Source organism: Oryzias melastigma, linkage group LG13, assembly GCF_002922805.2.
Source record: "Oryzias melastigma strain HK-1 linkage group LG13, ASM292280v2, whole genome shotgun sequence".
NCBI classification, from domain to species: domain Eukaryota; kingdom Metazoa; phylum Chordata; class Actinopteri; order Beloniformes; family Adrianichthyidae; genus Oryzias; species Oryzias melastigma.
In genome coordinates this window covers 17,201,305-17,217,035 of record NC_050524.1, presented here as the reverse complement: position 1 = coordinate 17,217,035, position 15,731 = coordinate 17,201,305, and the positions used below count along the sequence as shown (strand labels likewise).

Below are 15,731 nucleotides of genomic sequence, written 5' to 3'. Positions count from 1 at the left end.
GGAGGATGCTACAAAAACTGGAATCCATCATAGACAATCCTCGTCACCCTCTGCATGAGACCGTGGGTGCACTGAGGAGAGACTGAAACACCCTCGCAGCAGAAGGGGGCATTTTTGTGGATCTTTCTTTTATGAGGGGGCAACAAGGCCTCATGGACAACATGACTAGTGTTGTTTTTTTATTTTTTTTATTTTATTTTTAATCCAATCTATAATCTATCTTCTCTTTTTAATAGAGCTATGGGAACACAGTAATTTCCCCTTTGTGGGATAAATAAAGTTCTATGTTATTCTACTAAGATGCAGTACTCTAAAAAGCAGTAATTTAGTATAGCTATATGCCATTTGGGGAAAAAACTAAATGTTAAAGTTGTAAAGTTGAGATAAAAAAAATAACTCTTTCTTTTAAGCAAAGAACATGCTCTGCTGCTACTTCTTAAAAAAATAACTTTATCCACCCAAAGATTTTAGTTTTATGTAGTAGATACAATAGTGGAAAAAAAAATAATCTATCAAACAAAGCTTAATAGAGCAGACCTTGTGAATCTTTCACGTTCTTGTTTTTTTACAACTCAATTTAAGAAATTCAGAGTGAGGCCTGATCAGTTTTCAGCTGTTTCTGCATGTCTTAAAGCTATTGCAACAAGTAATTTAAAACTTAATTTCTGGTTATTTATTTATTTATTTTGGTGGGAGGGGGTTGACACTTTTTGTCCATTACCTCTAATTAAAAAAAAAAAAAAAACAGAATTTTGCTTTATTGCAATTAATGTAGTGGTTTAAATACTGCACATATACTTTTGCACAAAGTGTAAAAAACATTAAAAAAAATGAAATTTTGTAACAAAAAAGAAGAGGGAGGTTAGGTGACATGCAGAAAAATGCAAAGGACATGCAGAAACAGATGCCATGCAAACATGCTACATTTCATGGCCTACTTTGGACATGCAATGTCAAAAAAGAGAAGAATCATGCAGATTCTTTTTATTTAAATCAGCACTTTGTCATCAAAAAGTCCCCAAATAATATTTTTCATTCAAAGTTTTTCCCCCTTATTCGCGGAGGTTAGGGACCGTTGGAATCCGCGAATATGCTGAATCCGCGAATACGGACAACACCCCCGACCCCCGCGGCTGATGTCGTTACCAATCCATACTCATCAAAAACACTTCTGTTCATGCTTCGTAAAACATTAATTAAAGAGCATTGGAGTATTGCTCAACATAGAGAATTTTTTTTTTTATTCAAAACAAAAAACTGTAGCGCAACCGCAGGAGCAACGAACTCTATGACGCAGATGAGGAGTGTCACTCTGTTTCTCTGTGCCTTAAAATCAGCCGTGCTTCTTCCTTCATCAAATAGACTAATAAACACCTGCTTTGGAAGATAACTGATGTCCGCGATTATCTTCTTCAGCTTATCAGGATTTGTTTGTCCGCTTCTAAGTCAGCTGATGACTTCCCTCCATGCCGCTGCATAGAGCGTGGAGGGGTAGCACGGACGGGCGCCTCCCCTCTGCGCTCCAGAAAGGGTCTCCACTGTATGGAGACACACGTCGGTAGAGCAGCACCTCCTTCGGATGTAAAATTTTCATACACTCATCTTGAGTTGTCTGAATTTTTGTGACAAACCGGAGAAGTCGAGTGACTGGAAAAAACATCAGCGAATACATGAAACCTTGAATAAAGAAATGCGAATACGTGGGGGAACACTGTACACCAAATAATTGTCAGCTTGAATGGTTTCATAAAACTATAAGTATAGTATAACTATAAGTTTCAGCAGTTATTTCTTTATGTCTACTAAATCTCATAAAATACAACATGAACCATGGTTATGTGTTTGCTTGTAAAAGCCGCCTATGAGTAAAAAAGTAAATCACAGCAAATTTCTTCCTAAAGAGATTGAATTGTCCTTACAGATAAAGAGGATGGGTGAGTTTCTAGGGCTGGGTTAATAAAATTGATTAAGCAATTTGAATCGATTTAAGCTTAATGGATCAATAATTTATTCATAAAAGATATAAATTGACTTAGCACATAAAGCTAAAGTCCGCTAGTTGGTACCAACTTTTAATGGAATTTCCCATAGGACGGCTAATGCTAACACTTAGTCTAGCATTATCGCTAGACAATGCTAATGCTTGGTCTAAATAAACATACATTGCTGACTAAATTAACATCTTGATTTATTCACAGGAATAATTTTTTCAAACTCTTTTAAAGACATGTTTTTTAAAGTAACCATTTGTGGTCTAAAACATTGTTTTTTTCCTCATAATGTCTTCTTCTTGAATCAGGTGTAATGCTACAGCGTGGTCGCCACCTAGTGGCCAAACTGAAACACCCTCCGAGAGAAGCAGAAGACTGTTTACAATGTCAATGATCTAAACATTTTTTGTTAAAACTTCTTCTTTTAAGAAACCATGTAACACTATTCTATTAACAATTTCATTATTTCACTAATACATTTTACAGTATGTGAACTGTATCAGATTAATATCAATATATTCAAATCATATACTAGATTATTAATGTATTTCTAGACAAATATGTCCAAATGTGTAAACTCAAAATTGTATTGAATTGAGGAATCAAAAGAATCGAAAAAAATTGAAATCGATTTAGGCTCTTGGGTATCAAATCGTTTCTGTAAATCATAATCGATACCCAGCCCTACGAGTTCCCGTCACAACACCCAGCAATAATCATGGGGGTAAACAATGACACTAAAATTTAATGTTCAGTAACCAAAGCATTGGGAGTCTACTACAACACAGTCAAGATCCAACATATGTATTTCTCTTGTGATGTCAAATATCTCATGGCTTCTTTCTAAGATGAAGACGTCTGAAGGAATAAAACTTTTAAACATCCAACATTCCCGTAGCACAGCAGTAAGCATAACAGATGATCCCTGCAGGAGGAGACGCACTGCAGCCGATCTGCTGGGAGCCATCATGAGACGGGGATCAACTGATCAGCCTGCACTAGAAGCTAAAGATTTGGCATTACTACAGTGAGATGAGCTTTATGGGAGGAGCTGCCATTTGCTTTGTTTATAGGAAGAGGAAGTATATTATAGCTGTTTTCAACAAAAAAATGTTTTAATTAATATGAGATTCAATCTCTAAGCGGCCTCTATTTAAGTGGAATCTACAAAAAATGTTAATAACAAGACACTTATTTGTAGCACACCAAGAAAGTATGGTGTTTTTGTTACTCACAGTAATCTAGTTGAACAGTATGCACAATGGGGCTAAAATGTATTTAGAAGCCACTTTTTCTGCAAGTGTTCCCACTTCTAGAGCTGAACGAGGTCTGCAATGTTCATATGTTCACTTCAACTGTGAGACAGAATGTAAAAATATAATCCTGGGAATCACATTATATTATTTTAAAATATTTTTGTGTAATGGTGCACAAAATTAGGATTTAATCAATTGCAAGATTTTAAATATTTTGTAATGTAACCCTAGTTAATAGTGACAGAGGCCAAACGTTTTATCTGTAGTTCTGATCCAGGTTTGCATACACTGTTTTTTGGCCCGTTCCTCTTTTCAGATCTTCTCAAGAGATGTGATGTTTCATGGACTTTTAACTCCCTCCATTGATTCTCTCTTGCATTGATACTAGGCTCTCGCAGAACCTTGAAATAATTTTTTATGCAGATACTTCTTTGTTGGCTGGGTGATGTGTATGGGATCATATTTTCATGCTGGAAAATCCAGCCACATTTCATCCTATTGATTTAGTCCTTGGTGTCCTTAGACACTCCTTGGTCTCAGATATGGCGGGGAAGTTGCAGTCTGGCTATTTAAGTGTGTGACCAGGCTTTAGATAAGTTTAAACGAGTGTAACTGATACAGATAACGAATAAAGATTTTTGTTTTTAGGGGCCAAGTACTTATTTTCTGCATTAGAAAACAAGTATACCTAGATGGGGTAGTGCAGTCGAGCTCTGAGCCCGCCAATGTGTCGATGTGTCCTTGGGCAAGACGCTGAATCCCACATTGCCTCTGGAGATTACAGATTGGCGGCAGTGTTTGACATCAGTGTGAATGTGTACAGGGCTTTGGGTTCACAATGTGATTTTCTTGATTGTTTTCACACATTCTGTCTCATTGTTAAAGTGCATCTATGATGAACATTCCAGATTCCATCATTTTTTAACTTGCAGAATTGGTGACAGTCTAACTCTTTTTTTTGACCCACTGTATGTAATCATACTTTGAGGCAGTAAAAGACCATGTTTATTGATGCTACAACTCTGGACATGCAGAGTAATGCAAGCAGAAAGTACATGTGTGCAACCACTAGATTACATCTTGTAAATATTTTGCAGCATCGCCCAAAGATAAGTCCTCATGTGATGCAGTGGATTTGGAGTTTTGTTATAAATACAGAAGCTTACTCGTATCTCAAATCATCTTATGCTGATTGCCAACAAACAGCAGAGCCAGTGTGATTACATTAAACTAGTCCATTTCAGAACAACATGAATGCAAAACAGACTAACGTGCACAACAGGTCTACTGATGTCCTCTAAATCAGAGAAATATAAAAATGTGAGAATATTACAAATACAAGTTGTTTTTCAGAAAAAATAGGGACATATTGGACTATAATTTACCCTTTAAATTAAAGAATGATTTAGATGAGTCCACACAAATTGTGATTATTGTACAACTATGACACACAAAAGCACACATTAAGACATAACACTTTTCTCCATTCAAGCATGTCTTGTGCTAATCATCCACATTACACACGTTCTGAAGCCATTATGTGTATATGTTGATTGAAGCAAAGACATGAGGGAGGAGAACCTGTAAGTCACGATTGCTCTCACTGCCAAAAGGTCAGAACAGATGCAGCTTGTTACAGGCCTGAGCAGTGTGCAGGCAATCATTTAAAAACAGAGCATAAAGGAAATTTAGAAAACAAGTATGTGGCATTACCTGTGGGGTCAAATTCATTTGAGGGAAGTGAAGATTTGTCACTTTTAGGCTTCTTGTCTGGGGGATGGTCTTTACTGAGAATGCTGCTGGTTCTAGAAAAAGAGGAACAACTGTTAGGAGCTGATAAATGCATGTGACTGACTGGTGCAAAACCACAATGAGTCAAGGTCTAAGTTTTCACTTTAAAAGTATTAATTCCTCATAAATCAAAAATCCCTGTAGTGCATGCATATTAGTAAGCTGTTCCTCCATATAAGCACAAGTGCATTAAACAGAATTCACAACGACAGAAAAAACAGATGATTGTTCAGTGTAGAACTGAGGTTAGTGTTGCAGGAAGACCTTTAACTGAATGAATGATGCCGACTGTGTCTACTGTATATTGTAGCGGCCAAAGAGGATGTGGATGTGCTCTGCTGAGTGCCCAAAGAGCCAAGGAGAGAAAGGACACTCCTCAGTGAAGATGCCACAAGGCCAGACTCCAACTTGAACTTATGAGGCTGTGTAAGGCTGGCTCTGCCTATATGCCGGCCCCCTCTGTGAAAGGCCACTGTTCTGCTCATAGTGAAAGGCAGTGATGGGCTGCCCATAGAAGAGGGACCCCTTTGTCCTCTGCTCAGTCTGTATATGTGTATGAGTGGGGGTTGGAGGGGGTATGTTTGGACCCATTTCTGAAGACGTCTGTGTTACAGCACAACAGGCCTAGTAAAACCTACACCATTTCCCACATCTGGAGCAGTGTGTAAACCAGCCATGCTTACATTTGTTGCCACAGGATTACTGAATTTAAAGCAAAAAAAATGGGGAAAGTAAAAATTTTTTACCTGACTGGTTTCACGTTAAACCTGAAAAACGAAAAGGAGCAATAATTACAATACAGTTAAATACAGAACAGTCACAGATATGTAAGATGGAAAAACAAAATACCACATCTTCAACAAAGCTTTAGGGAGGGGTAAACATCTTAATCCTGATCACACATCAGAGTCCCTTAGCAGCAGATTAAAACCATTTCCAGGTCAAATGTCTTCTGCCACTTAGATCTCAGCTATTTGTGAACAGTTTTATTCCTTAAACTTGGCTTTCTTTACCAATTCGATATGACACCCCCACCCCAATTCCCCCAAACAGTCCATTAGAGGTTTATTTCCTAAAAACTATGGTAGATGTTGCCTTTTGTATCATTTTCTGAGTTTCCTGCACAACCAGTTTAATGTTTTTTTTCTTTTTCATAGGGGGAAAATGCTGAATTTAAAGTGATCACCTCAGAATACTTAACTGTCACCTGCAATGAACCATGCAATACTATGGCGTATTCAGCACTTGAGAAATCATTCTTAACCATGGAGAAGGTGCGGTTATAGAGAAGGAAAAGCAGAAGTTGTTCAATTTTTTATTTCTCTTTTTGGCATTTCTATTTCGCTGCTGGTAACATCCGAGTTTCCCATAGTAGAATGAATAAATTGAAGGCTGCAGGAAAAGCCAATACATGAGATCTATCAAATCTAATGCTACGTTCACACCGGGCATTAATCAAGCATTCTTGAGCGGCCCTTCAACATATGTTGGAATTCCTTCACTACATTGTTCACTATAGCGTGTTCACCATTTTGTAGTGCAATTCAAAATTGAGTGTCCTAAAAATTGCTTTTAAAATCCAGGGAACTAGATAATCCCGCAAAATACAGTTTTTTAGTAGTAAGGGAAGGAATTCGGACATAGCTATTGTGTTCACACTGGAGGATTGGGGATGGGCGTCGTCTTTTGCTTTTTCTACTATTCACTCAGAATATTAAAGCGATGCATATCTTGTTCCAAGCTTTTTCTATCCCATCTCTTTTCTGATATTTGAAAGACTTAGTGTCATATAATTCCACCCGGGCACAAACAACAAATATTGATTTCTCTTCCATGATCAGACTATTTTCAAACAGCTGGTACTTTCATGAATTATTTTGTCATTCATTTCTCAGTTCCCAATCCCTGACTGATCAAGTTCAACCTGGTTTAACTTTCAACGTGCATTCAACAGCCCCACATTTTTTTGTAAAAACTTACATAGGGCTGCGTTAACCCAAGAGTTTGGAACGCATAGACTTATACATTGACTAGGGCGGTCTTAAGAAGTTTTCCTCAGTGTCTCTGCTTTTGTTGGCAGACATCCCATAAAAGAAATAGTAAAAGAACAACTACAACTATCAAAAAATGCATTTCATTATTCCTGTGAACACTCCTGACATCTGCACCAATCCTTTAGGTAGCTGGTCAGATTCTCACACATAAATACTCCATGTTATCCATTTAACCATTGTACAATTCCTGTTATAGTTATTTTTTTTTTCAGAAAATGCTGATGTTTTTCCTGATATTGATAGAAATATTGTAGTTCATATAATCAGAATGCTAAGTATATATTGCTACATCATTTTAACCTCAGAGCATTAAAAAATGCTAGAAGAATTCGCCTTTTAGATTGGACGAAAATTCTACAAATATAAAAATGTACCATCAAACTGTGTAAAAAGATACAGCTTTTTAATAAGATACAGATTTTAGCTATAGGGACTTTCATGTATTTACACAATAATTATACCAAAAAATACACGTTTGTTCAAAAGCTGAAATTTAAACACTTTTAAAGAAAACGCACCAAAAATCTGTTTTGTACTCCTTTAAACCTCAAGATCGTATTAGTGTAACAGAAATACAAATGACTACACATTTCTGAATACAAGTTTTCCGTAACAAGGAGGTCTCACAACTTAGTAGCTCACATCAACTTTGTTTCTCCTAGCGACACTGAGTCCCTTTCAGAGCCGAGCAGAGACATCTGAATAGCTCGTTTATGAAAATGCCTCAGACTGTAATAAGTTCCAGGGCTCGAGAAAAAAAGCTAGCTTTAAGTAGCCCCCGCTTTAGGAAACCTATAAATTGGAGAGATGGAAAAGTCAGCACATAAACACACATAGACATACACACCCCTACTTAAATGAGCATTTGAACACACAAACTCAAAGATGGTAGAACTGACTCAGCAGAGGTTTTCCTTGCTTAATTACACAGTGAAAAAATACAAAAAAAAAACATGAAAGGCAACTTCTAGGGTGGATGGTGTGTCATACTAGGATACATTTTATGAGACATTTAAAATGTTGTTTTTTTGACATAACAGTGGCCCTCTTTGTCACAAAAGATTTTTGTTCATGGTTCTCCAACTACAACTTCACAGTAGAACAGGAAAAAAAGGAGGAAAACCCGTCAAGCTTAAAGCAATCCCTCAACAAACTGTTTATGAGAGCAGATCAGAAATGTTATAATTAGACGAATAAGACCAGAAAAGGCCACAACGGCAAAAAAAAAAAAAAAGAGGAATCACAACAAAGAACAGAAACAAGCTAAGAGAAGGAACTGAAAAAAGTTTCTTAAAAAAAAGGGGGAGTGGAAAAAAATGAAACCCAGAGGTAGACTAAAAAAGATAAAAGGGTAAAATGATTATCAAAGAAGACAAGTCAGGGGGGAAGTTGGGTAAAAGAAATCCTTAAAGGATTATGCCTGTGTGGGCAAAAAAATATTTGTGCAATAGACAGTTATTTAGATATAAATTCTAGGACCTTTTTTTAAAAGATTAAATGTGATAGAATAAAATGACACAATGCCACATTAGCTCTTTAACAAATAGCAAAGGTACAATGAGAACTCAAAGGTTGAAACGGAAAATGTTCTCCTACAACAAATCTAATAACTTTATTGATCTTAAAATTATTGATTACAAGGGTTTGTTTTTTTTATTTTATTGTTAAAAAATTTAGAGTTTAGTAAGAAACATTTGTATTAAAAATATATATTGTCAACTAATGCTATTTACATCTAGAAAAAACAGGCATTAGTTTATTTTAAATGCGCGAACATTCCAATACAAGTGCAGCTTCTGATCCAGCTCATTAACTACAGTGGTGTTATAATAACTTCAGCTTGGACTTCTTCCTGTATCGGCCCACAAAATGTCCTGGGAGGGAATAAAGGGAGGAGAAAAAGGCAGAGTCAGAAGTGGGTGAGATGAGAAGGAGGGGCAGTAATGGAGCGGGTCTGGGCTTGAATGCTCCATTGAGGTTTGGTGTTTTTTTTGATGGAAAGCTGTGGCAGAGCTGGGCTAACTACAGCAAATGTGGCAGCAAAAGAGGCCGGGACCAGACCAGACCACGGAGGGAAAGAAACTGAAGATAAGGAGGGTCAAACAGCCCTGTGAGGAAAAAAAGACCGACACTCAGCCATCTTTGTGGGTTTTCCAGACACCAGAGGGAAGAAAAAACTATGGTGGAAAATAGACAAACTTTATGCAAATAAGTGTGAGGCATTGTGATTGAGAGAGGTATGACTTCTAAAAATCTTTTAACATTTTTTGAAATGTACAGCTGTTGGATGCAGTGATCGTGACAATCTGCGAGGTGAAATACAGTATTTAGAGACTCCAAAACATCTGAGATTTTAGATTAATCTAAATCTGACTGAAGGATGAGGCAAATCTGTGCTGGTGGCGCACAATCCTAAGATTTATCCGCTGAGCTGAAAAAAGATAGTGGGATGCCAGAAACCTTTAAGATCAACCATTTATCTTTTCTAAACAGTCTGTCATTCATTAAAATAAAATAAAATAAAAAAATAAACATTTTTATTTATATGTTAAAAAATACATACTATAGGGCTGCAATAATAATCTATAGGGCAGCAATAGTGGTTATTATTCTTGCCTCACATTGAGGATGCCCTGGTTCAAATCTCAGCTTGGACCCTTCTGAGTGGAGTTTGTATGTTCTTCTCGGGTATTCCGGCTCTCTCCCACAAGAACAACCTTCGTGGGTTAATTAAATACTCTAAACAGTCCATAGATGTGTATGCGAGTGTGTGATTGCGTGCGTGTGGCCCTGAAACAGACTAGTGACGTGTTCTTGAAAATGCGAGTATGAATATTAGCAACGTCCAAGATCACTAATTCACAGTCTTCATACATTTAATGAAGTGCAGATAAAATACACTTCAGGACACATAATTATTTAGAATACTGTTGGATTTCAAGTACATAAACTAAACGGCATTTGTAAAATAAACCTTCAAAGTAAAGCGTTGGTGAAGCTTCTCATTTTCAAAGTAAAGCTATCAAGTGTTTTTTGTAGAAAAAGAAAAAAAGAGAAAGACTTAGGGTGTATTCAGACTGGACACGTTTGGTTTGCTTAAAGAGAACTAGAGCTTGTTTTCCCCAATAATCCAGAATCCTCAGTCTGAGTACGGTCCGTGCCAAAACGGCCACCATACCCGGTCATTAGAAGACAAACGTGGTGCAGCGATGCAACAGCAACTCATTGAAATGTGGTTGGATGAATGCAGGCTCATTAAAACAACTTAAGTGATACACATTGCTTCTCACACTGTTTTCCCCAACAATACTTATATCAATAACACTTATGCCTGTACCTCGTAGCCGTAACAATCCCAGTAACCGTCTTGCAGCATGCCTATGCCATACCAAAGCAGCAGTATAAAGTGTTGTAGCCTGGCCTTCATACAGATGTTCAAAATTGACCAGCAAAATAATAAGTTTAAATAAGTGAACAATCCTGGCAAGGATTTGTAAAGTGTAGCACCTCCATCTTTCCTTTTTGTTTTGACCCATCCCTGTAACTGCTGGCTAATGAGTTAGAGGATCTTTAGTCACATGGTTTTGTTTACAAGCTTTGGTCAGGTAAATAATAGTCTGCTTGACTGTAGTCTGAATACAGACAAAACACAAAGGCTCTGGACTCGATCCGTAACAAATTATGTGGACTGGGTCCGTAAAAAATCATTTTCCCTGTCTGATTACACCCTCAAGCTAATTTAGCTTAAATAGGTTCTGGAAATAATTGTTTTAAATATACATATATAAACATTTTAAGCGGATAAGAATAAAAGAATAAAATGAATATGAATGTGGGGATATTACAAAAATCTTATCAACTTTCCTCTAAAGATGAAAAAAATAGAGTTTATAAAATATGTTTTAAACAATGTCAGTTTAGACGAAACAGAGCTGTAAGTGTTTTTAAGATGTTACAGACAATTTTATTGAGGTGTTGCACTGTCTTCATTTACTATCTTCTTGTCATCCATCAACTGGAACTGCAGTCAACTAAACTTTGAAGATGGAAAAACTGTGGAGAAAATGTTTATGATTTGTTCTGCAATGATACAAAGCGACAGAGACCATGTTGGATTACTTACTGCCAAAGATAACCAGGAAGTTGACAGAAAATCTTTAGAGTATGACTAACATAATTTAATTCATTCAAAATCTTTACGTTTTTATCTGTTATGCTGATTCTGATCTGTTCAAAGTAAAGGTTTAAATGATGGTGATAAAATGCTTATTTTAATTTTCATTTATCCAGTAAACACACATATAGCAACCATTTAACCATAAGATATTAAATAGTAAGAATTGTGGTTCAATCAGTGAATTGTTTGTCTTGATTTGTGAATCTAATTAGATTGCCACCTAAGTAATGATCCACAGTCCTACTGTTCAGGATGTACCCCGCCTTCGCCTAACAATAGCTGGGTTGGTTGAAGCAGCATCTCGACACCGACAGGGATTCAGCGAGCTCTGAAGATGGATGGATGTGTTTTGATCCAAAAGTTCCCAAATTAAGATCAATTAAATTACTAGTCAAATTTTAGCTATAAAAAGTTGATAAACAGTATTTGTTAGTGATTTACAATAAAAAAAGAGATTAAACTTTCTGTATCAATAATTTACATTTCTATGAGAAAATGTTTTTTTTACCAGAAAAATTATATTATTTAAAGACCTATTCCAAAGAAAAAAAATGTGTTTTTAACATGTACTTTTAGAATTTTTCTCATAGTGGAGGACATGTATAAAATAATTTAAGATTAAAACTGTGTTTCTGAGTATTTCTTTATTCAACTGTATTGGATCGGGAGCAGTTAAAACCAAATGTTTGAAAAAGCTTGTGTTTGTGACGCAGCAACTGGCATGGACGGGGCTGAAGAATCTAAAGACAAACAGAACCATTAATGTCTTCATTTTTCTCATCTGAGCTGGTATCTGGCTCAAAACTGTACAGCTGTATATAGACCCTTTTCACTGTGACGTCACACAAAAATGGCGACAGGCCCGTCAGCGGGATACTTCCGGTTAATGGATTTAGACCGGGAACCCGAAGAACTGAACGCTGTTTAACACAATTTTACATAAATAATAAAAGGTAACTTTACCAATTTCAACAGAAAAATGTACAATATTGATTTTATGAATGTCCTGCCTAACTGTATTTTCATTTCCTCTCTCTGATCAATCTCAAATCAAAATACAAATATGAATAATCCTGCAATATTGGATCTTTCATTGAAGATATCAACTTTTCATTTGAGCAGATATTATTCCCAGACTAAATCTACTTGTTGTTCTACAGGATATTTTAGGGGATAATTGTAAAAACAGGAATGGTTTGGCTCAGTAAAGATGTTAAGATCAGCTACTGATCCACGTAGTTTTGAACTTTCAAAATAAGAGCGGCCACGTAAAAAAATAATTTCTGTGTGAACGTATTTTATAACATTACGTACAAAGAGTCACTTTCATATTTTTGCCAACAGCTTCCAATTAATTTAATCATGTTTTACCTTTATTTTGTCAGGGATCAGACACAGTTTTGAACAAAAACAAAGAGGAGTGATGTCAGAACCAAGGCTGAGCTAACAGCTGCTCACTGATCGCAGTAGAAAACATTGCAACAGTAATAAGTTTGACTTTAATGTCAGACACACTGGAATTGTCTGACCTTTGCTCTGTTTACAAGGATTTTGTGAGCACTGATATTTAGGCAACTTTTAACTGGTGAGAAAAAATCTGCAGCTCCATGACTCATAGCCAAAGCTAATGCTAGTGCTACCATTAGCACAGATTTAAAGAATAAAAATCATAATCAAATAAAACCGTCATAATCAAACAAGCAGCATTCAGTGAAGTACTTAACCTTCGTCTAACTGTAATCGGGTTGTAAGAGAGAAATAATCCAGGACTTGTTTAATATCATCCATAGGAATTTGGGAAGGCAGCAGCTCCAGCAGCTGTTGCCTTCTGCAAGCACTGAGGAAGGATTACTGACTTTTGTACTTTGGTTTGTGAACAATTTAAGAGGAGGAAACAAATACAACCAGGTAGGACATTGATAAAATGTATATAATTTATATTATTTATGTAAAATTGCTTTTAAAGTCAGCTTTCCCATTCTAAACAATATGAGCCGGAAGCGACTCATCAAGCATCCAGCGATGTGTGACGTCATGTGAAAAGGGTCTATTGCCCACAGCTTGTTTGTTTTTTTCTGTTTCTATGCTAAAGTTAGCTTGGGCTTGTGAGGTGCTATGAGCTAACAGGAGAGAGTGTAAACAAAGGGCTGAAAGGACAATTAGCTAGGCTAACTTCCTCACAACAGGACCATCTGTGATGAGCTCCTGCCGCTCTGGAGAAAATGTATCTTAAAAAACAACTGACTATGATTTTGGCTAAAAACTGCATAATCATAATTAAAAGACCAATTACAATTGAAAAAATATATAGTTAGAGTAAGTGAAAATTGATTCATTTTAAAAAGTTTTTAACCCAGCCCTGACAAACACAGGATCTATTATCTAATCTATAAACCTGAGTCACGCTGTGCAAGTGCATGCACAAACACAGACATGACTCAGATCCACTCCTAGCTTCCGAGTCTGTCTACACCCAACGGCAAGAAACATCTGTGCTGCTCTGCTGCATGTTTGTTAATGTACACCAGTGTTCTCTCTGACGCTTTAAATGTCGCACTAGCCAGAAGGGGAAAAAGTCATTAAAAAGACGATACATGATTAGAAAAAGACTGGTGTGAGACAGAAAGGAGGAGGGGGTGTGGTTTGTGCGAAACAACACAATAGCTTTACAGTTTAAGCTGCAGCCTCGGGGGTAAAACTCTGCTCTTTCTGCCCCAATAAACCTCATCGGGATTCCTGAAACAACAGCCAGAGGACAGACATTTCTTCATGCTATGCAGTCTGCTCTTCTTAGGGACTGCCAACCAGTTGTGATGACTGCTGCAAAAACCTGTGCTAATCGGTGAGTAAATGACAAAAAAGAATCCTACAATTTGGATTTTTGGACTTCTTGTCTGACTTTTTGATGACTGCATAAAAAGGGGGTTGGAGCAATCCAACCATTAGCAGCAATAGTGCTCAATGATACTTTAATTTTAATTACATGTAATGTGTTTTGACTATACCTGAGGAGTAACTTTTCGATATGACAAACAAGGGTGACGGGAGAAACAAGACTAACGTTATTCACTTTTTTTTCTTTGTTTACTGTGTTCCCTCGCTATATTGCATTTAAACTTTTGTGGCCTAGCTGTTTTAAGAGATATTTTTCTGTGCAATTTTACATGCTTAAAAAAATGTATAGTTTTCTGCACTTCCTTTTCTACAAAGGTTTAAACTTTTAGAGTTTCAACAAGAAAGAAAAGTTTGAATATATTACTGTGTGTCAGACCAAAAGAGTATAAGTGTGGAGTAAGAAGTTTTAAAGCCTTAAAACATCTGTAAGTCTGCTTCACAGATTTCAGGATATTTTTAAAAAGTAACAATGGTGATAAACGAGGGAAAATGTATTTTAAATTAGCGATAATGTAGGTACAGAACCAAATTAACAGCGTTTACTAAATAGTTTACTAAATAATGGCGATATATTGAAATTTCTGGTCAGTCTAAGTATAAATAAGATTGTCATAGAATAGGTCATGATTTCCAAGTAAAAATAATAAAATGTGTCCACCTATACCTAAAAACATCTAATTTGAAGAAGATATTGACAAGAAGTTAATGCATGTTAATAGAATCTGCTTCAGGAACAGCAGATTGAAAGAAAGAAACAGCAAAAGTTTAAAAACTGCTGTTTGGAATAACAGTGCCGGCAGCTGAAAATCCCAGATTACAAAAAACCTTAAATAGCTTAAAGGCAGTAGACTAGTTTAAGGTCACAGAACCCTAAACGGACATGTGAGGACATGACACTTGGTTGAGACGGCTCATTTTCCCTCCTCCTTCTATTCACCATTGCTGTGATCCAGTGTTTAGTGAGGTGAAAGAAAATGCTCATGACCTGCATCTCTTTTGTTTAACAGGGCAGGACTGTAGGGGATGTCCACAGCTTTCAACATCAGAGTGCCTGGTGACAGATCCCAACAACCCCGCCAGTCAATGCCCCAGCTAAAACCCAGGCTCCGTCTATTCAGCACCTCCATCCTGGGGGCATCACTCGACTCTTATCTAAGACCTACATCCCACTGAGTAGCACAACTTCAGTGTTTTCCTTCAAACAAAGCTAAACAAATAAAGATCAATACACTAAAAAAATCATTTAAAACACATTACAGATACGACTACAATCAGCAGAAGTGCTTATGACACAGAAACACACAAAAAAGATCACCCACAATAGACATGTGAATAAAAAAAGTGACTGTTTGCTTTATGTGCTATAACTGAACAATTTGTAATTACTGAGAATGTGTTCAATAAAGTTTGACTAATCTGTTGTGTCCAACTCTCTGCAATGGCTGCTTGTTGCAGATAAAAAAAGGCACACATGATTTTAACATAGTTGGCAAGAAAACTTCCCATCAACTAGGGCTGGGCGATATGACGATAAAAAACCGTGTACGATATCCAAAGCTGACGATAG

General features: G+C 36.7%; 1 protein-coding gene across 2 annotated transcripts in view; it reads right to left on the bottom strand.

Annotated features, from left to right (window-relative positions):
• arhgef12a (Rho guanine nucleotide exchange factor (GEF) 12a) overlaps positions 1-15,731 on the bottom strand; it is a 58,181-nt gene that overhangs the window by 22,296 nt on the left and 20,154 nt on the right. For both annotated transcript variants that reach the window (XM_024276937.2, XM_024276938.2), the window contains exons 2-3: positions 5,785-5,805; positions 4,961-5,052 (exon numbers count right to left, since the gene is read on the bottom strand). In XM_024276937.2, coding sequence (XP_024132705.1) covers positions 4,961-5,052; positions 5,785-5,805 — 113 coding nt within the window. The remainder of the gene's footprint in view (positions 1-4,960; positions 5,053-5,784; positions 5,806-15,731) is intronic.